The following is a 26,676-nucleotide window of genomic DNA, read 5'->3' on the forward strand; positions in this document are numbered from 1 at the left end:
GACATCGCTATCTTTGCGATAACCAAGGCATACAACATTCCCTACAGCGATTTTCTTTGTTGACTCGAGGATTTCTCTTTATTTTCTCGCCAAAAGGACACTTTTATATATACCAAAGAGATTAAATCGGGAATGTGTTCTTTATTCAGTATTGTGTGTTGTTACACAATTTTCTCACGGTCCACTTCCACTGGGTAATGGTCAGTAATTAAAAGTCAATTTAAACAGTGGGTAGTCCATGTCAAACAAAGGTCATTTCTTATCAATCTATACGACAAAGACGAACCGTGTGACAGAGTAAACAAGATTAACAAGCATCTGTTTGGCCATCATGGCCGAAACCAGGATAGAAACTTTATTGAAATTATCGATGTCGGGTTTTCTTTTATTAAATATAAAATGTTCACTTTATGTGACCATGTGAATATAGTGCTATTTTAGTCATCCAAAGAAATAGCCTTTCATTATATATTGTTTCATTGTGATAAGAATACATCTGTCCACTATATAAAATGGGATTTAAGGAAGAACTTCAATTTGTGACGTGCATTTGGAAATTAACAAATGAATAACAACAGCTTGAATTTGATACGTGTTTTCTTTCTCGATTGTAACAGCAGTTTGTTTAAGCTCATAAAGTTATGCGTTCTACGCATCTTGTGTTTTTAAAATGCTTACCTTTGCAGGGGCGGATACAGGATTTGTAGTTAGGGGGGGGGGCGTGGATAAAATTATTGAGGCAGGGGGTCTGGGGGCCGCCTTAAGGCCCCCCGTGGGTCCAGGGCAAAGCCCTGGTGGGGGCCCCGGGGGCGAAGCCCCCGGAAGCTCCTGGGTTTTCGTGTATTTTGAAGGTAAAACCAGGCTCAAAATAGTGATATTTTTATTTAGTAAAATACCTAGAAAAAAAATTCAAAAAATATGCAATACTTAATTAATGATTGCACATAGACCATCTGGTTTTAAATGCTGTTATATATTTACCTTCTACCAGCTTTTAAATATTCAGAAATTTTTGCTTGCATCGCAATAGGGAAATGACAGCGCAGTCTACACTTGAAACAAAACTGCTGGAATTTCCAGTCGATTCTTGGTCGAAGCCCCAAGTTCAGGGCCCTGGGGAATTTAATACAGCCACCATAATGAAATGACCAACTCTGCTTGTTTTAAACACAGTTTAATTGGTTTGAACCTGTCAACATGCATTAGGATCAGATGTTTATAGATGTTTATAGAGCAGCAGAATTACAGTCAGCATAGCACAGCTGGTGTATCAATGAGGTGTAACATTGAGTCAGGCATAAGTGAAACATAAAATGCTAACTTTTCTATGTAAAATTTATCAAATCATCTATCATGTATACAATCGTGCATACTTTGAAAATTTTAGGGGGGGCGTGCGCCCTCCACGCCCCCCCCCCCTTAAATCCGCCAGTGCTTTGCAGGTTATTTTGAAACGAATACCATGGTAAACGATGGCAGCATCTAAAAATCATAATTTACAGTGATTTTTATTTTGAATATGATGAACTTACATCCACATTAAAATTTCTAAATGTCCAAAACCAACTCACACTGTAAGGTTTTTGAAGATTTGAAGCCATTTTTTAAAATTGCTTCATCTTTTCATACCAAGAATATATGTTAATTACAAATTGTAAGGTTAACGAAAATGGCTTTTATGTGTAAAGATTAGTTCGAGCGTATGGAAGTTTCCGTAAATTAAATATACATGTTCTTTAAGCTGATCTTTCTGCAGAATATTTTTATCAATTTTGGTACACCGTTTTATTTGTTATATCAGTGGATTCTTCCTTTATTACTAAATAAAAAATGAGAAGATAAATAATTATTGAAATATTGATAATCAATATTTATCCTTGTTATGGTCATATTGAAAGGTTTTAACTATATTGCATGGTTATTCTCAAGTGCAAATGATTAAGGAATTATAAAAAATGAATTTTTGTACAATTTGTGGATAAATCAATTACTCGCGGTATTAACCGCATTTATTTAAAGCAAATAGTATTAGAGTTAACTCTGAGAACACTTCGAAAAACTAAGTTCGTTGTTTCAGACCAGGTTCACTTGACACTTGAATTCAAAAGAAAATGGTTGCATTTGAGAATGTTTCGGAGCACAGCTCTGGTAGCGATCAACCATACTGCATGTCTTACTCCTTGTTCATAATTCATATCGCCTGCTCCTCAGCTATTTTTGTAATCGGAGTCATCGTCAATGTTTTCAGCATCAGGGCCATCATCCGACTAAAGTTGTTTCGGGATACCTCGGTCATCTTCACTCTTCATCTGATGACCGTCAACCTCGTAGCATGCACTTTAGGGATGGTCGTTGCCGTAGTGAACTCGATCCGCTACACTGGAATAAAAGATACTTCGTGTAGAGTAAGTGGATACATCATTTTCGTCCTAATTGGAGTCAAAATGTGCAATATAACATTAATTTCCGTGAGTACATACTTAAACGTTGCGCATTACGTTTCTGTAAAATTATTCTTTTCTAAAACTCGTAATGTTGTACTTTGCCTTGTTTTCACGTGGACCCTGCCTCTATTTAACCTTTCTCTGCCTTTGACGGAAGTCTGGGGTGAGTTCATTGTGATGAAACATGCGCCGTGGTGTTTTCCCTTGTCGGGAGGGTACGGAACATACCTCGTGTGTTTTTCACTCGTGGGCACTATGTCGACGCTCTTTATTTCGTACATAGGAATTTTGAGAACTGTTTTACAGAGCAGGCGAAAAGTTGGAGGCAAACCGGACCCTACGAACAAGAAAAAAAACAGTAACGAACGACAATTGATTATCTCCGTCATCATCATGGTGACGTCATATACCATTCTATTCCTGCCGACATGTTTACTTCCAGTTGCAGACCCAAATTACAGTCTTGGCATTTACGTACATGTAATTTTTACGTATTTTATGTCATCATCTAATATTATAGAAACGCTAATCTATTCTATTCTGCACTCGAAAATAAGAAATGCAATCAAATTGATAATGATGTGCAGAAAATTATAGTCATTTTATGCTTTACTGATTTGCTGGTTTTTTTTTTTATTTCATAGCTTTGCGCATAGAGAGAGAGAGAGCGTTTAGTTGAACGAGACTAATTATGAACATGTTGATTTAAAAAATACAAATTTAACGTAGAATTTTAGGAAACTAAATGTTATTGATGTTTTTTATGCATTTATGAACACATTTTCCAAACAAATATAATTCAACAAAACAGGGAAAATATTTTCGTTTGCGTTATGAAATCATTACGGGATAGTAATGTGTGTATTTTAAAGGGACTTAGACACGATTTGACTTAAAATTTTCAAATTTTATTTTTCCATTTTCAATGTTTATAATGATAAATATAGAAGTTTATAATGTTATGTCCAAATTTGAAAGTCAAATATCAAGTTATAAGCAAGATACAGAGTTCATAATTCTTTGTTTTGTAAACAAAGCTCGAACATTGTCATTTTTACATGTGCTGTATTGGTGTGAGTTTCAATCAAATGTATCTTTCTTTTGTTGATAATAGCATTTATGAAGACTCGAGCTTTGTTTACATAACAATCAGTTCCTACCTCTGTATCTCAATTGTAACTTGACTTTAACGTTCAATATTTTGGTCAATCATTTAAAATGCACCAGTAAACCATTTTATACATAAAAAATGAAAAATAAAATTTTTGATCTCAATTCGTTTCCAAGTCCCTTTAATTCAATGTGTAATACAGAATCACCGAAGTGTGTTTTTATAGTCGACTCATATTTTTGTGTTATATTTGATTTATTTAAGTTTTCAATAAATATTGAAAAATAATATTGAATTTGGCACAATAAGCCAACGCAGAAAATACGTGTTTTGCGTTATGCAATTGCAATTTTCTTTCAAATTTGTCGACCAGGACAAAACATTACTTCGTTATTTCCATCAGAGTTACGTTTTTCATAACTCTTTACTGATTTTCTGAGATATGACAACTCACCTAATTCCATTTGATGTTCTTTAAGTTTTCACGTAAGTTCTTACGAAACAAGGACACTTAGAGAACTTTCTTTGTCGAACTCTTGTAAAGAAATAATTTTAATGATCATTATTTCGAGTTAAGAACAATACGAAATTTCATAGAAATTCATGTGTATTGTAGATAACTCACCAAAATGTATTAATTATATAATTTTTAAAACGAATCTCAATTTAGAAAAGTACTTCTTGATTTTACCTACAGATCTACGGATCACGTTTACAAAATTACGAACATGTAATCATCGATTCCCCATTGAAACAGGTAGATGGCATAATATTGAAAAACATTTAAGAAAATGTACAATGTGTGATTCTAATAGTATTGGGGATGAATTTCATTATATTTTAGAATGTACATATTTTGTAAACGACAGAAAAATGTGTTTACCCAAGAGATATTATGAAAACCAAAATATTATAAAATTTAACGAGCTCATGAATACTTTTAATGTAGAAAAACTTAAAAACTTGTCAATATTTATTAAGAAAATTTTCAAAGTCTGTTCTTCCAGAAACCAACTTTAACAACCTATTGTATTGTGATTTTAACCTTTTTTTGTCATTATTACTTCTACTGTACATGTGATCCTTGACTGTATTCGTGTACATTTGTATATACTGATTTTGAACCTCAAATACCAGTGAACTGGTCTTGAGCGAATAAAGAATTGAATTGTAAATGACTGAATGATACATGTTTAAATACATGTATGTAGTTTTGGGGTTGACACCTCTTTCTTATATGTCAGTGAGGGAATTTCCATGTAAAGCAAACTTGATGTTTTTCATTTTGAATACACGTAAATTAAGAATTTAGTTTTAAAAAAAGACCAATTAGTGCGCGGGCGTTCTCAATTAAATCAATTCGCGTTTTCTTATTGATACTAATGTGCAAAAGTTACACGTGGAACCAACAATCTACAGGCTGTTCATTTCATATCTCTGTATGGTCCGAAAAATGACAATCGATAAATGAACAAAAAACAGTTAGCTATTAATTAACGATAAATTACTAGAAAATATGACAAAAACAATAATTTTAACATTAAATTATTAGAGCATACATGAAAAAAAACCTCAAACCAACAGACAATTAAAAAAAACCCACTTTGCCAGATAATTATACCATTGTTAAGGTTGCATTTTGCGCACCCGCTTAAAGGGGCATGGTCACGATTTTAGTCAAAAATTATTTTTCCGATTTTAGTGTTTAGAATGCATGAGAAAGACATTTTTAATAGGCAACCAAAATTTGAATGTCGTTCGTTGAGTTATATGCGATTTACAGAGCTTACAATTCTTTGCTATGTAAACGAAGCCTTAATTTGTTTAAATTTTGAATGTTAAAGTGAAAATTCCAGTTTTTAACTTAAAATGAGTATGTTGAACGTAAGGAATTTTTTTTACGCTTAAAGTGAACAAGAATATAGACAAAGCAGCCTGATTTTTTTTTTACTGGTATATTGAACCGATGTAAACAAAAACAGGACCCGAGCCTTGTTTACATGACCAAGAATTTTGAGCAGTGTATCTTGCCTATAGCTCTACAACTGACTCTCAAATTTCATTTTATCATTAGAAATGCATTGAATTTCCTCAAGCATTGTAAATAATAAAAACAGAAAAACAGAATTCGACAAAAATCGTGATCATGCCCCTTTAAGGTCGGACGACACGTTCCTTAATTTTAGATAACTTTTTCCTGGAATTTTTTAATGATTTACTACTACTTTGACAAGCTTTCTTGCAAAAAATTAGGGTACCTTACCGGGCATTTCTGCAAAATACTAGAGTATGCATTTTCCTATATAATCTTCTTGAAAATATACTTGAATTGCTGATATAAAAATAAATACATCTACAGCACAGCGAAATTCACATATTAGAACTATATCTCCGCCGGGGCGTGGCTTTGAACTCACGACCTCTAGAAGCTATACACTTCTGGCAGTGTGCGGCCACGGTTCAGTGTGCGGCCACGGTTCTAACCACTCGACCATCTAGACAAATACCCAAACCCAAGTAAATTTTGTTCATTTTTAAAGTAATTATAAAATTAATATTTTTTATTGGAACTCTTTATTACGAGGAGATACAAAAAAGATTCTCGAGGAACGTGTCGTCTGACCTTAAGATGCAGTTTCGTTAAAACCCATATACCAAATGATAGACCATTCCTTAAAGAATGTATAATTCCTTTTGTTTTGACGTGTTTATGCACACCCCGCTTGTGCCTCATCACTACGTCATTTGCGTCACTGGTGATTTGATTCGTAGCGTTATCACAGACAAATACACTGAAAAATATAAATATGATATATACATATCTTTTAATTTTGAAAAAGCACTCCAAAAATGCGACACTGACACTTGAATCATATTTGTATGCTGTCGATGACTCCCATACGAAGTTGTTAACAATTGATATATTGGACAGGTGTACAAGATCCTTCACATGCAAACTGCAGATTAAAATCAACAACTCCTTTTCGCCTTAACTGTCTTCATATGGCTGGTTCATCCCAAAGTTTGTTTAGACCTTCATTATAGAATAAATCTAACCTTCATTAATCAATCACAAGATGGATTCGCATGAAATTTAGAAACTGCTGAAAACAGATGAAAATGGGTCAGTAACAGTTGTTGGCTCCAGATGTACCTAGTGATTCCTCTTTAATCCTTTTCTAATAGTAGGTCTTTTCACCATTTAATTTGCTGTATGATTTATTTGTGGTTAATTGCATTATCGAGAGTCTAATTAATACTAGCCGTTTTCAGGTCTTATTAACATGTTTGATGCTGCATGGTTATTTTTGGTCTTTGTCGTCATCTGTTCCTTTATTGTTGACAAAGGCTAAAGCTGGGATTATGGATATCCGGGAAACCAAATAACATCGAAACAAATTAACTTCTTTCCATTATAAATGATTTTTCAAGTTTCAGTTACCGAACCATTCTCTTAAACTGCAATATCTAACCAGTAACAGCTGGATTTTTTTTTACAATATCAATTTACTATAGTCTTTCGTTTTCCACAATCCGTTTTAATTTTTCTTTTGGTTGAGGACAAGAAATGTCTTCACTTAGAAATATATCGGGAAATGATGGAGAATACAAGATGTCACATTCTCTATTTGTCATCCATGTTGCTCTCTCCACTTTAATATTGGTTGCAGGAGTCTCTGTGAATACGATCAGCGTTGGAGTCATAGTCAGGCTAAAGCTTGCGCGAGAGACATCCGTTCTCTTTACTCTTCATCTAATGATTGTAAACCTTGCAGCCAGCATCATCGCTATGTCCGTTTCGCTGGCGAACTCGTTTCATTCATCCGGAAGAAAGGACATGTTTTGTAGGATTACAGGGTTTGTCGTATTTTCTCTTATCGGTGTACAAATGTGTAACATTACTCTTATTTCTATTAGCGCATACCTGAAAGTGTCCCACTCCACGCTCGGAATAGGATTTTTTTCAAGAACTCGGAACGTTGCTCTTTGTCTGGGTATCATTTGGATCATACCATTATGTATCATGTCAATGCCTGCAACTGAACTATGGGGAGAGTTCTCTCTCTCAAACCACGCGCCTTGGTGTTACCCATTCACTGGCGGATTTGGAATCTTTGTCGTCTGCTTTGCACTGATAACTAGCCTCTCGGCCCTGTTGTTTTCCTATGTTGGAATCATAAGGACCGTTTTACGAAGCAGACGAAGAGTCGAAAATGCAAACCAACTTGATAATCAGAGGAAAAAGAAACTGCGCAACGAACGACAATTAATATTGACCATCATCATCATGGTGACGTCATTTATTTTCCTTTTTCTTCCGTCAGGGATAATTCCTATTGTTGACCCTAACGTTAAGCTGGGTGTTGAAACCCATGTCATTTTCACTTATGTCATGTGGTCGCAAAATTTTCTGGACACGCTGATCTACTGTGCATTAAATTCTAAAATCCGAAATGGGATCAAAGATTGTGTGTTTTGTACTAATGTTCGTCGGCCAGACGCCGAGCGAAACGTCAGCATTATGTAAAAAAAAAAATATGAAACTGACGATTCAAAGCGTAGTTACTAGGAGACGTGCTTGAACTCAGGAACTTTATATTGAACGCTGTATCATTTTCTGCTGTACTATGGCCAAAGAAAAAAATTCGAACGGACAAAAATTAAAATAATCTAGACATAAAAAATATTGACAATATGGCATTCTGTAGATTTACATGCATACAGTGTATTTGACGGGAATATTTCTTGAACAAGTTATTTACATAATTTATGGTTATCTTACAGAAAATAAGATTTACAATAATTTGTATATACATCTATCTTGTATTGTAAAAAACTATTAGATGGAGCTCTTTATTAGGGAATAGAAAAATGTTTTATCCTATGTTTAAGTACATATTTATCTATAGATTTTGACAAAGTATCAAATAGGGTTAAATAACAAATAATAAAAATTAAAGATTAAATCTTATTAAGGAAAATTATATGATTTTTGAATCAGCTTTTCTTTACTTCATATGTAAACGCACTTCGTACCTATCTTTCAAAACTTCTTTTTTCGTTCGTTTAATTTTTTTTGTATAGAAGATTGGCCTCAGCTACGTGTAGTATAGTGACACGTGTAAACTTTCTTGACAGTAAAAAATCCCTCTCTGAGCTGTAATTTGTTATAAAACCATGATAGTACATGTATTTTGTCCTTGATTAATACAAATTTTTAAAATTTCATATGTGAACGTACTCTGTCCCCTATCCCCTGTAAGTGTACATGTATCAATAAATGACATTTCCTGTCTAGTGCAATGCTCTCTACTGTATGTCAAGGTGAGAAATCAATCATAAATTACATTTTCTAATCGTACACCTGTACGTTCTTTAGTTAATTCTTATTTTAACAGTGTACATGTACAGCAGAGAGAGAGAGAGAGAGAGAGAGAGAGAGAGAGAGAGAGAGAGAGAGAGAGAGAGAGAGAGAGAGAGAGGATGATTATATTAATCAATGTTTAAGCCATTGTTCCAAAAATGTCAATTTTTAAAGAAAGGCTCTGGTTTAATGAAGGACGTTCAAAAAATGCAACGATCGAAATACATAAAAATCTAGTATTATAGATGGATGAACATAGAAAAGGATTTTCTATAAATAACTGCTATGCTTTGATAGATATTACTGTACAAGTTTAAACCATTTTAATATATTCAATAGACCATTATGAAGGAGTTATATAGTTGTTTTAAACAATGGGCAATGCTTTCTTTTGAGGTACGGTATATTTACATCTCCCGAGTATGTTCTCCTCTATTCCTTATGAAAACCGATTATGATTCATGACAGGACTGAAAACTACAAGATCCTGTTCTAACCAGTTAATCGATCGACCGAAGCCTTCAGCAACCTAAGAGAAATCACGGATTGCACGAAATAATCATGATAGCCGACTCAAACTTCCATATCAAAATAATTGGTTATTTCTTTTATTTAACGTTATCTGATCTGTACATAAACAATAGTTATAGGTCTAAAACTTCAATCATTTTTGCTTAAGAAAGATGTGAATATAAACAATAAAACACTGTCTTTGGTGATTTAAAGCTGCTTAGTCTGATTTTACATCAAATTTTGTGGCCACTTCTAAACGATGGTTATGCTAAGTATGTATATAATAAAAGACATATCAATAGTTTCCATGGTCAATATTAAGCCATATTTTTATGGAAAAAAGGATGTACAAAATTAAAAAAAAATTAAAGCAAACGCCACAAAAGGTTTCGCTTTATTTCGCCTCATATTATTTGCCCCAGGCGGCTATGATTGTATTGTGACTGACATCACTTAATTAAATTTAACTATATTATAATGTTTTGGCAAATCAAAAAATAAACCTTTGTACATTTTGTTCACTAATATTTCTGAGGTTTTCTTTGTCTACAATCGATGCACAACGAAACATGCGGGCTGAATAAAGCTAGTCATTCGGGGACGATAAAAGACGCCTCCCTTTTCTAAACATTCCCATGATGCAGTTTGGTTTGTTTGCCGTTTTTTTTTTTTTTTTTTTTTTTTTTTTTTTTTTTTTTTTTGTATATCCAGATTGTAATTATTTTATTTACTTAGAATATTTCCAACTTTGAAAGGAAATTGATTCTGCTGGAGTAATTAGGCGTTGCTGGAGTAATTAGGCGTTGTGATTACAACGAGTTGAACGTATCATCTGCAAAAATGTTTCACTGGCGAGCAGTGTGGTTCATGAGCCTCGTCTATGTTTTCTTGTTAGAGTTATCTTTCTTCACGTGAAACCGCGGGCAGCTGTGGGCTCTCCGATACCAAAATGTGGACTGAGCGGCAGTGCCATCATGTTCATGTGACACAATTTGTATTGATACACAGGAGAAGGCAAGATTTCAACATTTTTGTTTTTGATTGACCCGGTATTTCTGAAAACTCGTCTAGCCTATGATTTTTTTGCATGCATTTGCCGTAAGTATATATAAATATCTTGCGCGGATCTAAATTTAAGGGACGCCACCCCCACCCCCGAAATACATACATGTACGAGACTTGAGAGCATTTGGATCCTCCTGGAAAACCTTTTCTTATTTAAAGAGATGAATGCAGGAGAAAACAAATATTGAAAAGCCCTTTTTTCTGAAAATTTTGGAGTTGTTAAAAAAAATTGTTTGTTTCAGGTTGCTATTCAAGATTTTAAAAAAAATAAGTAGGTACAACTAGGCCTAAAGGTGTATGTAAACAAAATGATAAATGGGGTAAGATTTTGATACTTATTTAGTTAACATTCAAATTCACTTGCTTTGAAACATAAGGAATTTTATTACATACAACTTTCAACACCAGTAAAAAAATGAGGATAAATTCGATGCAAGTTAACATATATTCTATTTTTTCCAAATGTGAATTTTCATTGTACTTGAAGGTTACCCTAATCATGATATCCTAAGGTTATGCATCATGTATTTATACCACTATATGAATAATAAAAATCATAAAAATAATCAACGGTAGCTTATAACAACTTTTTAATTAGCCTATCAAAAATTACATTTTGAAACATTACAAATATTACTGTACATTTTTTTGAGTGAAATTTCCTTTCTGGATTTTTTTTCTAAATAATATTGCCTTGCTTTTTAAACATCCTGAAAGAATACATTGTGGTTCCGGAAAATATATTATATTCCTATGAGGAAGAACAAATTTGTGAAACATTCCATAGATGTAATTGCCGTTAATTTTAAACACCAGCCCCCCACCAGATGTTCTTGAGGATTTCCTTTCTGTAACAGAAACCAGACACATAGACAAACTCTGTTTCTTTCTTTTTTACCCCTTTATTCTGCAACAATACTGGGTAATTTGAAGTAAACTCATGTCTTATCTTTTTTTCTCCCAAAGAGATGAAAACGAGAAGTTAATATGTAGGTTAACCCTTGCCTCGATATCTGATATCGTGAATGCGATGGTTTAAAAAAAAAAATTCCACTTGCGAGTCTCGGAGAGTTACATGCTGACATGGTCTTTGGCTGAACTAAACTTTGGTTGCTGTGCAAACGGTAACACATTTATGTTTTGGGATGCAATGATGTCTGGAAAAAGATCAAGCCAAATGGCATGTCAATTTGGTAAAGCAAATGTTTGATGCTCATTTTTAATAACATACATATGTATTATACATATTATGTTATGTGGTAAAATTATTATAAAATCAAGACATTTTTCAACATTTTTACTTAGCATTTATAGAAGGAAGGGTTTATCCATGAAAATTAGTTTTAAAAGATGATGCTACAACTCTAACAACAGGAAATCTAAACAGGTACATTGTGCATACTTAATAATTAATTTACAACATTTTAAAACTAAAAGCATGCAAATCTACAAAGTTAAAAATGGTATATGTAACAAAAAGAAAATAAGTTAGGAGGTAGACACTTGTAGCAAAAAAAAAAGTACTATCAAAATGCAAACTTAGATCTTTGAAGTCAAGGCAACTTATATAAGAGCTAGGCTCATGCAAACATATTATGTTGCAAATACATAGAACAGACATTCTTTATAGATACCGGTATTAGGTTTCTCTTGAGTTTTTTCATTTTCAAAAACCATGCAAAAAATGTGAAAATTCCAGCAGTGATATGGTAACAGCAGAAATTCTGGTAATTGAATATGTAAATCTGTTTTCAGCCACAAAGAGAGGGGGTTGAGGGTCGCAGTATGAGAATTATGCTTTCTAATGCTTCTATGATAAGTTGTCAGGGGGGAAATGATTAATGTCGAGTTAATGGCTTGACTGGAAGCAGTGGTGCTAGTAGCATATTGAGGAGAAGAAAATGTTCCAAACTGTGAAATGTCACAGGATATTCAATTTTTTTATGAAGATATATTATATGAGATTTTTAAAAAAAGTTTTTACATTTTATGCATATAAGAGTGCATATATACATGTATATAATAATCTGATGATCAAATTGGGGTACCTGGTATGTCAACTTTTAAATTTTGATCTTTATTCTGTCTTTGATATGCTTCAGTTCTATATTTTCATTTTCAGACGGCTTCAATCAATAGTAACTATTCATTTAACCACTGCCAGGGGTTCATGATAAATGAGAGAGAGAGAGAGAGAGAGAGAGAGAGAGAGAGAGAGAGATTGTTTGTTTGTAACGTTGAAATTTCATGATTTAATTTCAATCAGTCAACAAGTCCTATCACATCATTGCATTTCATTTTTTTTTTTCAGACCATACCCTTTTCAGTATATGAAAGTTAGGCCACACCAATATAATTTCTTGTTCGTCAGACATCAAATGAAAAATAGTACGAGCGGCAAGCGATTAAATAGCAAAATTAATTTTTTTGTAGGCAAGTTTTTAAGCATTAGATAGATAAATTTGTGCGGACAGTTATATATTTTCTACTAGTTTCTGGTTTATGAAATAAAATACGAAAAATAGAGCAGAAATAGAACAGAAAAGAGAGCAGAATTTCCTGGTTGCGGGAAATTAATAATTACCGGTATATTATTTGTATAGTTTAATTTAAATATGAGCATGCAGGTTCCGATGAACAAGAAGTTATATTGATGTGGCCTTATAAAATTATTTCTAGTGGCCTTATAATCATATTTCTAGTGGCCTTTTTGACTTGTTGATACATTTGAGAGTTTAAGGTAGCTATCCATGTACTTCTAGTGTGTCAAAGACTGTGAGTCATACAATGTTCAAGCATGTTAGTGTCTCCCCTCGAACACAGACAAAGGATGTCAGAAATCCAAACCCATCATAAAAACTCATTTTCGCGACCTGCTTTCCTTTCAAATACCTTGTACTTATGTTATACCTTCGTGCAAGATTCGTTTTTTATTTGGTCAATTTCTTTGTAAAAACCACAGGCAATTTGTTGGAGAATATCCCACACACAACTTCTTTTTGTCAACACAGGTTTTTTTTTTTACGCTGATGAAGGAAAACATGACTGGAATCAGACCTTACATGTATAATGGAATGGATTTTCTTGTTGGTTTTTTTATGGTGAATGATCTGGAATTTTTTGTAAGAAAGATACAAAGAAATAAGAACTGAAAACATTTCTTATTTTAATTCATCTTTATTTTATGTTTGGAGGCAAAGATCAAAGTAACGTATATAAATGTATATTGTTTTATGATGTTGGTCACATATGTATGCATGTTTTAATTTATATAGTCAAAGAGTTATTTAACATAGTTTAGAGAAATGTACAAGCTACATTATGGCAATTGAAAATGATTATGTAGATATTGATTATAAATCTAATGCACATGCATTAGAAAAAGGTGAAGTAGATAACTCTTCATTAAAGTGTGTTTACCATGAATTATCTAATTACGCCGGAAAAAACACATACATTGTGAGCTGTGGAAGATTTCTTTTAAGATTGCATATAAATTCCGGGTTTTAAATATTTTATGAGAGAAAAATAGCAAATAAACATAAATCTGGGCTATGAAGAGTTTTTATGTGGTATGTTTATAGGAATATAAAGCTAATAGCTACATGAAATTTGATGAACTGATAAAAAATGGGGTGGGACCGGGTTGAACTTAGTACTTAGAGCAACAAGGCTCAGATGTTGGTTAAGGATAATTTCCGTTTATTCAATACCATGACTGACATGGGAATGAATCAGCCCGCGAGGTCTTTGTAAAGTGATGTAAGTCTTGTGAAAAGATCATTTAGTTGTGATAATTGGATCTTACTTTGTCTGTTCATCTAGCTTTAGTCTAATTTTGGAGGTGTTTGTACATAACACAATTTTTTACAGGTTTTTGTTGGGCTTTTTTTGGTTCTGCAATATGGCTTTCTAATTGGCATATTATTCTCTGCTGTTTTTGGTCATCAGATTTGCAACATTTTCCAGTACTTAATAGCTTGTTAACATTTACAACCTAGGTCTTCCATAGATATTTGACCCAGGTCCTAAAAGCATATTTAGGTCCTCCACATCATCAGTTACTGGACATATATATAGGTCTAGGACAGGCTCATGTCTCGAACATTTACTTGATTACATGTATACCCAGTTGGCCTAATTGCATAGCAATACTATATCAACTTGTAAAGGTCCTTGTAGCAACTTGATGACATATTAGAATATGATATATATTTTATTTTAAAAAATGCAGGGTATGAATATCAAAACTTAGAGATAATGATTTTGTATAGTTACTGGTACTATTAGACAAAAATCCTAAAAATGTGGATCCAAGTCTGTGCAGTTTTATAACCTTCCAATAAAAGGTCAAGATCCAATTCAAGTTGACATAGGGATAAAAAAGTAAAACACATCTTTAACAAGTAAGGTGAAAATGTTCAAATAAAAGCACCACAAAGAGAATGATGACAATGTAAAACATTCTAGGGAACACCCACATGTCGGATTGGAGGGGATTATCCTTTCAATTTGTCATAGTGACCAAATCCGTTGACCCTCAACAAAGTGGCTGAGCCTTCACAAAGGACTTTGGCTGGGGCAGTAGTGGCCTAGGACCACTCACTGAGGTACAGCCAATTTATTACTAATTTAGGGCATATTAGTGGACCATACACCCTGAGAGTAGAAACTTCCTCTCCAGCTTTGAGGATTAAAATCTTTACAAAAATAAAATGCATGAAATGGGTAAATTTACTAAAACTGCTTAAAACTAGGATTAGGATAAAAAGCATTTTGGTAGAAAATTATTTCAATTGATGAATTTTAAGGATTTTCGAGAATTAAGTTTTCTTTCATTTGTGACTCTGCAATAGGAAATCATCTGTTTTGTTGAACTCTGTAGAGATTTAAATGCCCGCCAGATAGAATGAAAAATAAATATAGAAAACTTATTATGTGACACAAAAAGAGAAAATCTGAGATTCTCAGGTCTTTAATAGGAAAAAATGATTAGAATGAATGAATTGTGGTGGTTCTTTTGAGAACACCTAGCAATTACAGGCTATCTGCTAGAAAATAATGGCTAGCTTCAATTAAGGGTGTGAAGTTTTGCGGTTCAATGTTTGTAAAGCGTTTTTTAAAATATTTTTGTAAATGTATTGACGAATTGTGATTTGACTTGCTGTCTTGTCAGATTAAATGTGTGTGTTCTGAATGGGGTTTTAATGTAGTTGTATTTTAAGGAACACCCAGGGCTTTGCTTAAACCAAAGTTACACTGACTTTAAAAGCCATAGGAAAATGGCTGCCTTTATTTCGAGTGTAGGGGAAAAAACAAGAGACTTGTAGTAAACTGAATACATTGTATTATTTCATGTCCATGTATCAACTATGTCCCTTTCATATGAAGCTTAATATAATTGCTCTTAATTAATCTAGACTTGCTTTGCTATGAATCTGGTCTGACAGAAGTGACAAGCAACGTCAGAACAAAAGCAACAGCACATGTATTCTAAGACTTGACGCTTTGTGCTATTAATTATAATGAATTTTGTTCTATTTTCAAACGAAACTTTTGTTTTTCAGATATGTACAAGGTTAATATGCTTTACGGATGATGAAACTGCAATGATCATCATAGATGCTAGCTGGTATTCCATGCAAGTAAGCAGTGCAAACTTTTAGCATGCTTGAATTACAAAGCATATTACATGTACATTATCATTTGTTTTACCTAGTAAGTTACCGGGTATGTTGTTTCATTATGTTCTTGAAAAAATAAAATGAATTGACCCCAGATTCTTCAATTCACTGTAATAACCTGACTCTAGTGGACAACTTATACTGCTCCGAGATGTATATAAAAGAGTCTGTCCATCCATCTGCCTGTCTGTTTGTTTGTATGCTGTCACTTGTCTGGAGCAAATCTTCTCTCCCCTTGGTCCAATCTGGTTTATAATCCACCCACAGTGTTAGTTTAAAGGGTGAGAAATGACCTTGAACCACAGACCTGTGTCGAAAAATCCTTGTCAGGACCATATTTTTCTCAACTTATTCCTATTTGGCTCATAGTGCTTGTTGATAAAGGGTGTGCAGTGACTTTAAACCAAGTTTCTATGCTCAAGATGAAGGTCATTCCAGACCCCTGTGTCAAAGTCTTGTACATGTACGTATCATCTCCATGTCCTTACCAACAGTTAGCCACAAATTCACCCATAGACTAGTGCCTAGGGGGTAAAGGATGTGCAATGATCTAATTCATAGGTCAGAGATTAAGGTTAAAGCAAAGTCCTCTATAAAAAATTCTGATCTTTATTCAAACTGGACCCTTTGAGATGGTCACTATATCATAGCTGTAACTTTGATATTGAAAGCTCAGTTTTGTGAGTTTAGTTTTGTGGTTGTCATAACTATGACATGGAACCAAAAAATTCCACAATAATCTATTAACAATTAAGTATACATATATGTAATCTAGTCCTCAAAATTATGAACTTGCTTTTTTGAACTTTGTAAAGTTTATGTAAATTGTATTTGCTCTGGCCCCCCCAAAAAAGGATCTGTACCTTTACAGAGTGACATCAGAATAAAATTCTAAAGACCGGATATAAATTGAAAACCACCACATAGTTTTGAATCGGGGAATGAAACAGACAAACTTCAAACAATATCCGTTCAGGTAAAATTACGAGGAATAATAAGGACATTATAGAACTGTGTCAATTGGTTATCCCTTTGTTACCATGTAAAGCAATGGATACCTTTTGTTTGCCGACAGTACTTTTAGCAAACAGTTGAAAAATGGTTTTGTGGGTTCATTGAATTTCGACTCATTGACAAGTGTTTGCATGGCTTGTATCCCTCACAAGAAATCGTCTTAATCTTGTAGGCCCAAAAGATTTGATTATTGGTGGCCTAATCGAGACTTCTTTGCCAGAAGAGGAGAGAAAATTTAAAAGTCATTATTGATCTCCCCATTTTGTATTCATTATACTTTGCCAGATATTGAGCACCCTATAAGAAATAGATGATAATATATAGGTAAACATCTCAATTTTTTTTATCAGAACAGCACGTGCTTAATTGCAAGTTTTAATGTTGAAATAGGTCAAGGTCATTTTGCCCTGTCTGATGGTCATGTCTATATTTAGAGTACATCTTTAAAATGTGCTTTTTGAGTGCAGATTTGATTTAGTCTGATTCTTATGAATAATATCCATGCAAGTATATTGGTGAGCTAGTAGTTAATGGTGCAAACATGGCAGGGCAGGACATCTGTGTGGTTTGTCATGTCACAGCAATGATTTGGTCTCAGTTGCGCTGTGTTACTTTTTTCTACATATCTCTAGAGTGACAGGTGGACGATCTGGGACAGCTAAATGATTTAGGCGACAGTTATGACCATAAATGAAGTAATGACCATCCACTGGACAGGCATAGGCCGAGGCTCATCATTCTTAGCACGTTGGATTTGAAGAGAGAAAGTGCTCACCTGTTGTAAAAAACTAGAAATGTGCATTTAATGTACTTTACAAACCAAATTTACGAAAAATATCTTTGGTTTTGTTTTCCATTTCAAATACTAATACAGCATATGTGTTGAAAGATATAAATTAGATTTTTAAACAATCATTTTTAGTTAAATTTTATTTTCAAATACTTTTCCTCTCTCTCTCTCTCTCTCTCTCTCTCTCTCTCTCTCTCTCTCTCTCTCTCTCCAACTTAGTTGAACAGATTGCCACATGACTTAACACTGGCTGGCAACTGAAAAAATAACCATAAATAAAAGTTTTGGAAACATTTTGGCATTTGGCAAAGAACCCTTTGTGTCCCAGAAGATAATTTATCTGTAGTTTAAAGCATACCTGAAATTCTTTCAAATGAAATAAATGCAATGTAACCTTATCATGTTCTAACCAGTGAACTGGAAATAAGTATTTGATCAATTAAATCATCATCTCCATTATTTAGTAAATTATTTGTCATTTCATTTTTAGAATAGCTAGAACTTTATGAATTTTACCTAAGGACTCAGCAATTGAAACCAGTGTTTATTATAACTTTCTCTAACAATTTTATAAAACACTATATTCATCACCTTTCAAGAAAAAAACATTTTTAGAAATCTGTTGATTCCATGCAGTTATAGTGTTTTGCTTACAAGTTTATAAAACACTAATCGATATTCGTTTTAAGTTAAACCATTTGATGGATATTGTATATATATTGTAAAATTTAATGTATGGTAAACCAGATTATACGAGTCAATTTCAGTTTTTATATTATGAAGTTATATATATCTTGTTGTGTCCATATTTTTGACAATTAACACTTATCTTCATTTCAAAGGAATTTGGAGAGTAGAATGTACCGGTATATTATTAAAGCAGATTTTGGATTACTGGTAAATATTGATATTAAACATCATTCTCATCAGAATTTGAATTTGAATCTACAAAATTCTATATAGATCACAACAATTTCTGCTTCTACAGTAAATGAATATGGAGTCATATAAAGTTTTTTATACACATATTTTTGCAAGTGTTAATTTTTATTTTAAGGTTGTTGCAAGGGGCTAGAAAACAAGCTGTACCTTCAAATCATATCTGATAAATTGATAGCTTGTACCCTTGAACTTGATTGAATTATGTTTTACAGGGAAAAAGTTTACTAGGTCTACATGATGGTAAATTGAGTTATCTTACAGACTCTGCGTGATCAGATAGAAATGAATTGTGTTGAAGTGCATATGATCCACTCTTTCTTGTTTTTTTCTTTTTTCAATTTTTTGGCATAAAGTTTCAAGTTCAAGTTGTTTATCAACTGTGTGCAGCAAATGTTACAAAGTTTTGTCATAATTGCATGTTACGAAGACGACCTCTTTTTTCGAAATAAAATTCTTATCAAAAATCTTTTTGAGGTTGGATATGAAAGGTGATAGTCTTCATGAATTTGTCATTTTTATTTTTCCCTCTAAATCATAAAATTCACACCGAGTTGACCAGTCTCGGATTCTCCAAAAAGGCTTACAAAAAAGATTATTTATATGATCGTCAAAATTCAGATCTGGAGCAGCGAATAATGGTTTGATAGTAGACAGGGTTGACTTGGATCAAATTTCAAATCATGTAAGCAGAAACCCAAGATAGTGACTGTAAATTGCTTCCATTCACAAGAAAAATGTTAACGTTCAACTCAGGTATTTTCCTGCATAGAGATTCCTATTTAAGCAAGACCCATTTACAGGGGGCTCTTTTTTTTTGTGTATGTGTGTGCTGTGGTTTGTCTATTCAAAAATGAGTTTGAATGCATTGTGGAGTGCGAATATGCTTGAGTGAATCCGTGAAGTGTTGGTGTTATACCAGGTATAATGAAACACACCATACAGCCCTGAGGCAACACAGCTAGGAAAAAAAGGTGGGATGGTTCCCTCTATACTGCTACCGCTACAGAGCTTTACATAGATAGTGTTTATGTACACATGCAGAAGGGGGATCCCAGAGGCAGATGGTGCAAGAGGAGCTAGTCTACAGGAGTTGGCAGGAGTGTGGGGGATTTATTTTTCTGTGAATGACTGCCGTAGTGTGTGACTTGCTCTGATCTACATTTTGATTGTCTGTATGGTGTTAAAAACCACGTGTGTCTGTTGTGAACGGGAATTAAATGTCTGACCCCAGAATTTTTTCTCTCTGCAGTGAAACTGGAATAGATTCCTAAGTTTTTTTTGTTTTTTGATACCATTATTTACAATCGGAATCAGGAGGCATCTATCAAAGATTTCTGCAACTGTGTTGTCTTTGCAGAACATGTCATCTGCAATATGTAAGTATAGAATTGTTTGGTCTACTGGAAGGCATTATTTTCAGCATAACCTGTCATATATCTATTAAGATGATGCAAATGAATGTTTGGGAGGGAAGACACTGTTTAATAAGAAAGGAAAGTGCTTGTCTCAACAATCAAGATTTAGCAATTCCGATCCAAGATTCGGAGACATAGCATCAACAAACATCGGCCAATTGGGCACCAATTAGATCAGTTACAGACAAGACAATCCAGGCAGATCATTGCTGGGGTGTTAAGAGTAGCAAATCATTCAATTCGTCTTGATTATTTCACATCATTAGGTGGTGAGATAGCTGTTAATTTCTTGCAATGAAAATAAGAGAATATCTGCTTATATTAACATCAGCAATATGGTAAGGATGCTATAGAGATAATGATCGGGGATAATATCATGTCTATAATTTTAGGTTATTAATGTTATGTAATATAAATGGTATTCATGAATTATGGATAATAATATTAATTTTTTTCAAGAACTGCCAAAACCAGCAAATATGGGTTTTTTTTAAAATAAGTTTATAATAATAAACTTGTAAAATTGTTTTTGGACATTTAATATGTGATTGTGTTTTGTTTTTCACCTCTTTCCACTAAGTTGTAAATAATTTAGCATGAAGAATACAAATAATGTTCACTGTCTATTTATTTTTCTAAGTTAGTGCTTTATAATCAGAGAGAGAGAGAAAGAGAGAGAGAGAGTGTGTATACAAGTATGTATCCATATATAATGAGACCCTTTAAATCCGATGTTTGGTCATATCAGTGAATCAAATTGTTAAAATTAATGTAAATTTTCGATGAATACATCTGACATACATTACTTCTTTGTAATAGGCAAGTAAAGGGAAGTCATTATGAATTTGCCATGTTCTGAAAATTTCAATTTAAATACAGGTTACATCCATGCTAGGCCTCCAATCCATCAAACTCTACAGTTTCCTTTAAATCAGGTTTTATTATTTCACATCACTCAGAAAAAACAGCCTTTTTGTCTCGATCCTCCCAACTAAACCTTAAACATAATGCCTTAATTGTCATAAAGGAACAGCGGAAGTTCTGGCAGATTCAAAATAATTTTATATATTTGCCCAAAATAAGAGCAATAAAAATACAGAATTTGTTTAATCAATTAGCAGGATATTTTTTATTATATCATAAGAGGCTAATCAGGAATTTTTCCAATAGAAATCCAACTTTTTTAAGATTTTTAGGTTTTACCGGTTAAGCTCAGATTTTGTTAAAAATTAATTTTTGAATACCAATATTACAGGCCCCTTCTGATCGAAATGATTAGCACCAGAACTGCATATATAAGCATCAACATCTTGAACTGCACAGGAAGTGTGGACCACATGAGAAAGGTCGAAGAAAGACATGGGGGAAGGAAACATGTTTTTTTAGGGGGGTTGTATGATGAATGGATTTTCTTGTGATCTTGGTGATAAGGTCAAATTTCTCCGCTAACTGTTTTATGAGGCATCGGAATGACAGCTGTTTTGGGAATGCCATTCCCAGAAGTAGCCGGTCAGTTAGAGATATGGTGCATGCAGAGCAGATTTGCATGGCGGCACTCGATCTGGTTAGAAGTTGAACTTCTGTTACTTCTAGCAATATTTCCCCCCTGAGCAGAAAACAATGCACTGATTAGCCCAGATTGAAATATCATCTTGTCTCCTTTACAAATTAAATTCATATCATGCATGTTTATATTGTGAACGTCTTTATTGGAGGAAGTTGATTAGAATTATAATGTAAAGTATGATGGTCATTGATCCAAATTTTTGATGTGAAATTGAAAGGACTTTGTTTTGAAATGCGCCATGATTAATTATGATTAAAGGTACACCTGACATACCTGGACCTTATGAACTTACCTGTATTAATTTTGAATTTTGTGACAATAAGAGGCATGTGGTGCATTTTATTCATGTTTATATTCCCCATCCATTGTTAGTGAAAAGTTGCTGGTTAAAATTTTTTTTTTTAAATTGTCGTAATAAAATTTCTGTTTTTGATACTTTGCAGCGATATGACTATTTGTAGAGTTTCAGTGGGTCATTTTTAGTTTTTCATTTATCGATCTGATCCACAGGTTTAGTTATTGATATATAATTTCAAAAAATAATTATAAAACACATAAGGATTATTCCTATGGAAAAGTTTAAAGCATAGGTCATAATGGAGAGAGTGATAGATGTTAATTTAAGTCTATGGATACTCCCTTAATTAGCAGATTTTTGGAATCTTAAAATGAAATATAGTCTAAAGCTGAAAAAAGTCTCATTCCTGAGTATATCAATATATTTTAGAACTACACAGGAAATAGAATGAATTAAACTTCTTTATAAAAACAAAAGGTAATAAAAACATGAACACTCTTCTTTTTTAACAGCCCTCGTAGTATTTACATTTGCCAAAAAATTAAGGGTATAAGCGGCCCTCCCCTCACTGCCCCCTTTTTTTCCACATCCCTTGATTCAAAATTGAATGAAAAGAGAAAGCCTCTTTCATTTGTCCATCTTTCCATCATGTCATTCGAAAATTTGGAGCATTATGATCTATATCCAATAATGTTCAAGGGCTCTCCATGAGTTGTAAATGTGTGCCATAATTACAGCTCCAAGGTGTTTGTGTGTATAGAACCTCCCTGTTCAGAGTGAATGATCTGTAACCGCTTCTGTCTATTCTACCTACTGGGTAGTTGGCTTTTTAGACATTGTACAGATAGGTCTAGATAGGTGGTATACACTGTTCAAAAATCTAGATAACATTCAGATCTGCCCTACAACAAAGAGAGGTATAGTTCAGCTCTGGTGGTGGCTCGAGGTATCTTCTTATTGTCTAAGACAAAAGCCGGCGATTTGTGTCTCACAAGTCTTTGTCCTTCTGTAAGAAGCAAACCTTTTGATCCTTTGGGGGCTTATTGTTCAAACTCCAGCTGGAGATGGTATTGTGTATTGGAAAAACCTGTAAAAGAATGGAATTTGGTCAAACGTAGTTAGAAACTAAATGAATAAGAGGCGTAATCTGGAAAATTCCTTTGACATTTTTTCATGGCTGTTACCTTTACAATTTATTATTATATAGGCACGTGCAGTCTTAATTTTGTGAACCTGGACACATTCTGAAAATACTGGACTATTTTTTGTTTTTTTATTAATTTTATGAATTTGTTCCAGTTTGGAAACTTGCTATGCATGGGACTAAAGTGCAGACAATTTGTCATCTGAAATTGCATTGGACATTTTAGAAAGCATATGAGACACATGCATAATTTATGGTAATCTAAATATTTTTATTTCTTTTCATGAAAAGAATTATGTACAGCAGTTATCCTATTTTTTATTTGATGGTATGGAAATGAAACTATACCAATATGCAATGCGGTAGACTTTTATTGGCAGACTAACACAAATCTAACGCTTATATGAATGTCATGGAGATCAACATTGATTTTGTAAGGGTATGGTTATCATTAATATTTTGTATGTGTGCATTAATTGAATAAAAATTGAATTGCTGTCATTTTATCTAAATTTAATGATATATTAAAAATCTGGGATTTCATTGCTCAATCATTTTCTTTTTTCTCATATAATGTTTGGGATGCAAGTTGCTTTAATGCATACATTGAATACATCAATCATCCTTATCATTAAAGAAATTGCAACATAAATGTCCTAAGAGAAAATTTTAGTTTGTGTTTTATTTAATCATTAAAAGAGAGGGATATTTGACCATTAGGGTAAGTAAATCCAATGACCTTGCACTTTATGTTGATAAGATATGAAAGTTGTTTCTTTATAGCTGTCTATAATCAAACCCATATCATCTGTTAATTGCCATCTCAGTAGATCTCTTTAAGGTCAAGGTCAGGGCTTTTGCTATGTCAAGGCTGTTTTGTAGCTTACTATTGGCCGATGGAATACTTTAAAGTTGGTAGCAGATTGTTCTATATGCTTTTAAGATTTTAAAACTAGTCTGATAATTTGCCTAAAGCATCAATTTGAAATGGAATAGAATATTGGCACAAATTACAAGTTAAAACTCAGCATTTTAAAAAAATAATGTGTGTATTTTACATCAACTAAATTCTTATGTTGCACTGCAACCACCTTGATGGCTTTAACAGCTGTGAATTCAATGGAAAGTTGCTTACAAATTAGCCAAATTAAAGACCCCATCTCAAGCAAAAGTTTGTATTATCATAAAGAGGAGATTTTTCACTTGGAATAACTCTGAACTGACATCTGCACCAGTGCACTGTATTAAGACCTCACTGTCACCACACAAAGCTCAACCTGTGCAGGCCTCAGTCCATGTGTGTATGGGGGGGGGGGGTCTCCTGACACCCTCCCCTTGTGTGTGTATTGGGGTGGTGGGTTGGGGGCAGGGGGGTTCTCCTGACACCCTCCCCTTGCAAAATTCAAATTTCTTTAAATTAATTAATACATCATAAAATTACCAAAATTATGGCTGGGATCCCCTTGGAAAATTTTCTGGATCCACGAAAGCATTTAAGCCTTATTGAAGCCAAAACATATTTGGAAATATAAGAGAATATAATAATAGAAGTATAATGTAATTAAATACTGTATACAGGGAAGAACTGGTATTTGCCCCTGTTTTATTTTGGCCCTGTTTTTTAATCACTCTTTTAAACATGACTGTGTCTGGCAATTTCAAGAATTGGGGCCAAAGCGTTTGCAAATGAAAAAGGGCAAAAATAAAAATGGATGAAAATAACCCTGTATACAGTATACTGTGATTTAATGAAGGCTACTTTTGCCTGTATAATCACACTTCTAAAATATTTCCTTAACACAGTTGTGTTAAATAATAGTGGTATGATGTTACTCATTAAAATAACCTTCTGTAAAATCTGACGATGAGGGCATAAATGGGGCAAAATGTAAATGGAGGAAACATCTCTTGGACATGCATATAATATTGTTTATGGATTGGTTAATAACATGAAAATTCACAGCAATTTTCTGAGGCCTGAAGTACCATATATATAATTTATATAATTGAAATGTCTTCATGTCTTCTAGCTAAGATTGTAAACGCAACAAGCAGTGTTAAACATAGTCATTTCAATTACATGTACCGGTGTCATATAATATTTTGAACCCCGCGATATATTGAACCCGGGTTCAAAATATCGCTGCGATATATTGAACCCCCCCATAAAATATTGAACCCAGGTTCAATATTTTATGGCCGCGATATTTTGAACCCCCCTCTATTTTTCATTGCTTTTGGAGAGGGGGTTCAAAATATTATGGCTGCGATATTTTGAACCCCCTACCTTTTTCCAATTCCCATTGGATAGGGGGTTCAAAATATCATGGCCGCGATATTTTGAACCCCCCTTTTTTTTTTCATTGCTATTGGAGAGGGGGTTCAAAATATTATGGCCGCGATATTTTGAAACCCCCTCTATTTTTCCAATTCCCATTGGAGAGGGGGTTCAAAATATTATGGCCGCGATATTTCGAACCCCCCTCTATTTTTCATTGCTATTGGAGAGGGGGTTCAAAATATTATGGCTGCGATATATTGAACCCCCTACCTTTTTCCAATTCCCATTGGATAGGGGGTTCAAAATATTATGGCCGCGATATTTTGAACCCCCCTTTTTTTTTTCATTGCTATTGGAGAGAGGGTTCAAAATATTATGGCCGCGATATTTTGAACCCCCCTCTATTTTTCCAATTCCCATTGGAGAGGGGGTTCAAAATATTATGGCCGCGATATTTCGAACCCCCCTCTATTTTTCATTGCTATTGGGGAGGGGGTTCAAAATATTATGGCTGCGATATATTGAACCCCCTACCTTTTTCCAATTCCCATTGGATAGGGGGTTCAAAATATTATGGCCGCGATATTTTGAACCTCCCTCTATTTTTCATTGCTATTGGAGAGGGGGTTCAAAATATTATGGCTGCGATATATTGAACCCCCTACCTTTTTCCAATTCCCATTGGAAAGGGGGTTCAAAATATTATGGCCGCGATATTTTGAACCCCCCTTTTTTTTTTCATTGCTATTGGAGAGAGGGTTCAAAATATTATGGCCACAATATTTTGAACCCCCCTCTATTTTTCCAATTCCCATTGGAGAGGGGGTTCAAAATATTATGGCTGCGATATTTTGAACCCCCCTCTATTTTTCATTGCTTTTGGAGAGGGGGTTCAAAATATTATGGCTGCGATATATTGAACCCCCTACCTATTTTCAATTCCCATTGGAGAGGGGTTCAAAATATTATGGCTGCGATATTTTGAACCCCCTACCTTTTTCCAATTCCCATTGGAGAGGGGGTTCAAAATATTATGGCCGCGA

General features: G+C 33.7%; 3 protein-coding genes across 6 annotated transcripts in view; all 3 read left to right on the plus strand.

The window, feature by feature from the left end:
- The first annotated feature begins 1,440 nt into the window (after positions 1-1,440).
- On the plus strand, positions 1,441-3,201 carry LOC128157782 (protein trapped in endoderm-1-like). The gene has a single exon (XM_052820405.1). The coding sequence runs from the start codon at positions 2,112-2,114 to the stop codon at positions 3,039-3,041; it is 930 nt and encodes a 309-aa protein (XP_052676365.1). The 5' UTR covers positions 1,441-2,111; the 3' UTR covers positions 3,042-3,201.
- Positions 3,202-6,396: 3,195 nt separating this feature from the next.
- Positions 6,397-8,969, plus strand: LOC128158128 (G-protein coupled receptor 4-like). The gene has a single exon (XM_052820875.1). The coding sequence runs from the start codon at positions 7,124-7,126 to the stop codon at positions 8,081-8,083; it is 960 nt and encodes a 319-aa protein (XP_052676835.1). The 5' UTR covers positions 6,397-7,123; the 3' UTR covers positions 8,084-8,969.
- A 4,797-nt stretch (positions 8,970-13,766) lies between these two features.
- The window catches only part of LOC128174163 (zinc finger protein GLI4-like), a 54,891-nt gene continuing 41,981 nt past the window's right edge, over positions 13,767-26,676 (plus strand). The window contains exons 1-2 of one of the 4 annotated variants that reach the window (XM_052839791.1): positions 13,767-15,108; positions 16,066-16,143. The gene's annotated coding sequence lies outside the window, so the exon portion shown is untranslated. Of the gene's footprint in view, positions 15,109-16,065; positions 16,144-19,647; positions 20,305-21,067; positions 23,609-26,676 lie in introns of those variants that run through there. The other 3 variants (XM_052839785.1, XM_052839800.1, XM_052839797.1) reach the window with 3 other exon arrangements.

Source organism: Crassostrea angulata, chromosome 1 (genome assembly GCF_025612915.1).
Source record: "Crassostrea angulata isolate pt1a10 chromosome 1, ASM2561291v2, whole genome shotgun sequence".
Classification (NCBI taxonomy): domain Eukaryota; kingdom Metazoa; phylum Mollusca; class Bivalvia; order Ostreida; family Ostreidae; genus Magallana; species Magallana angulata.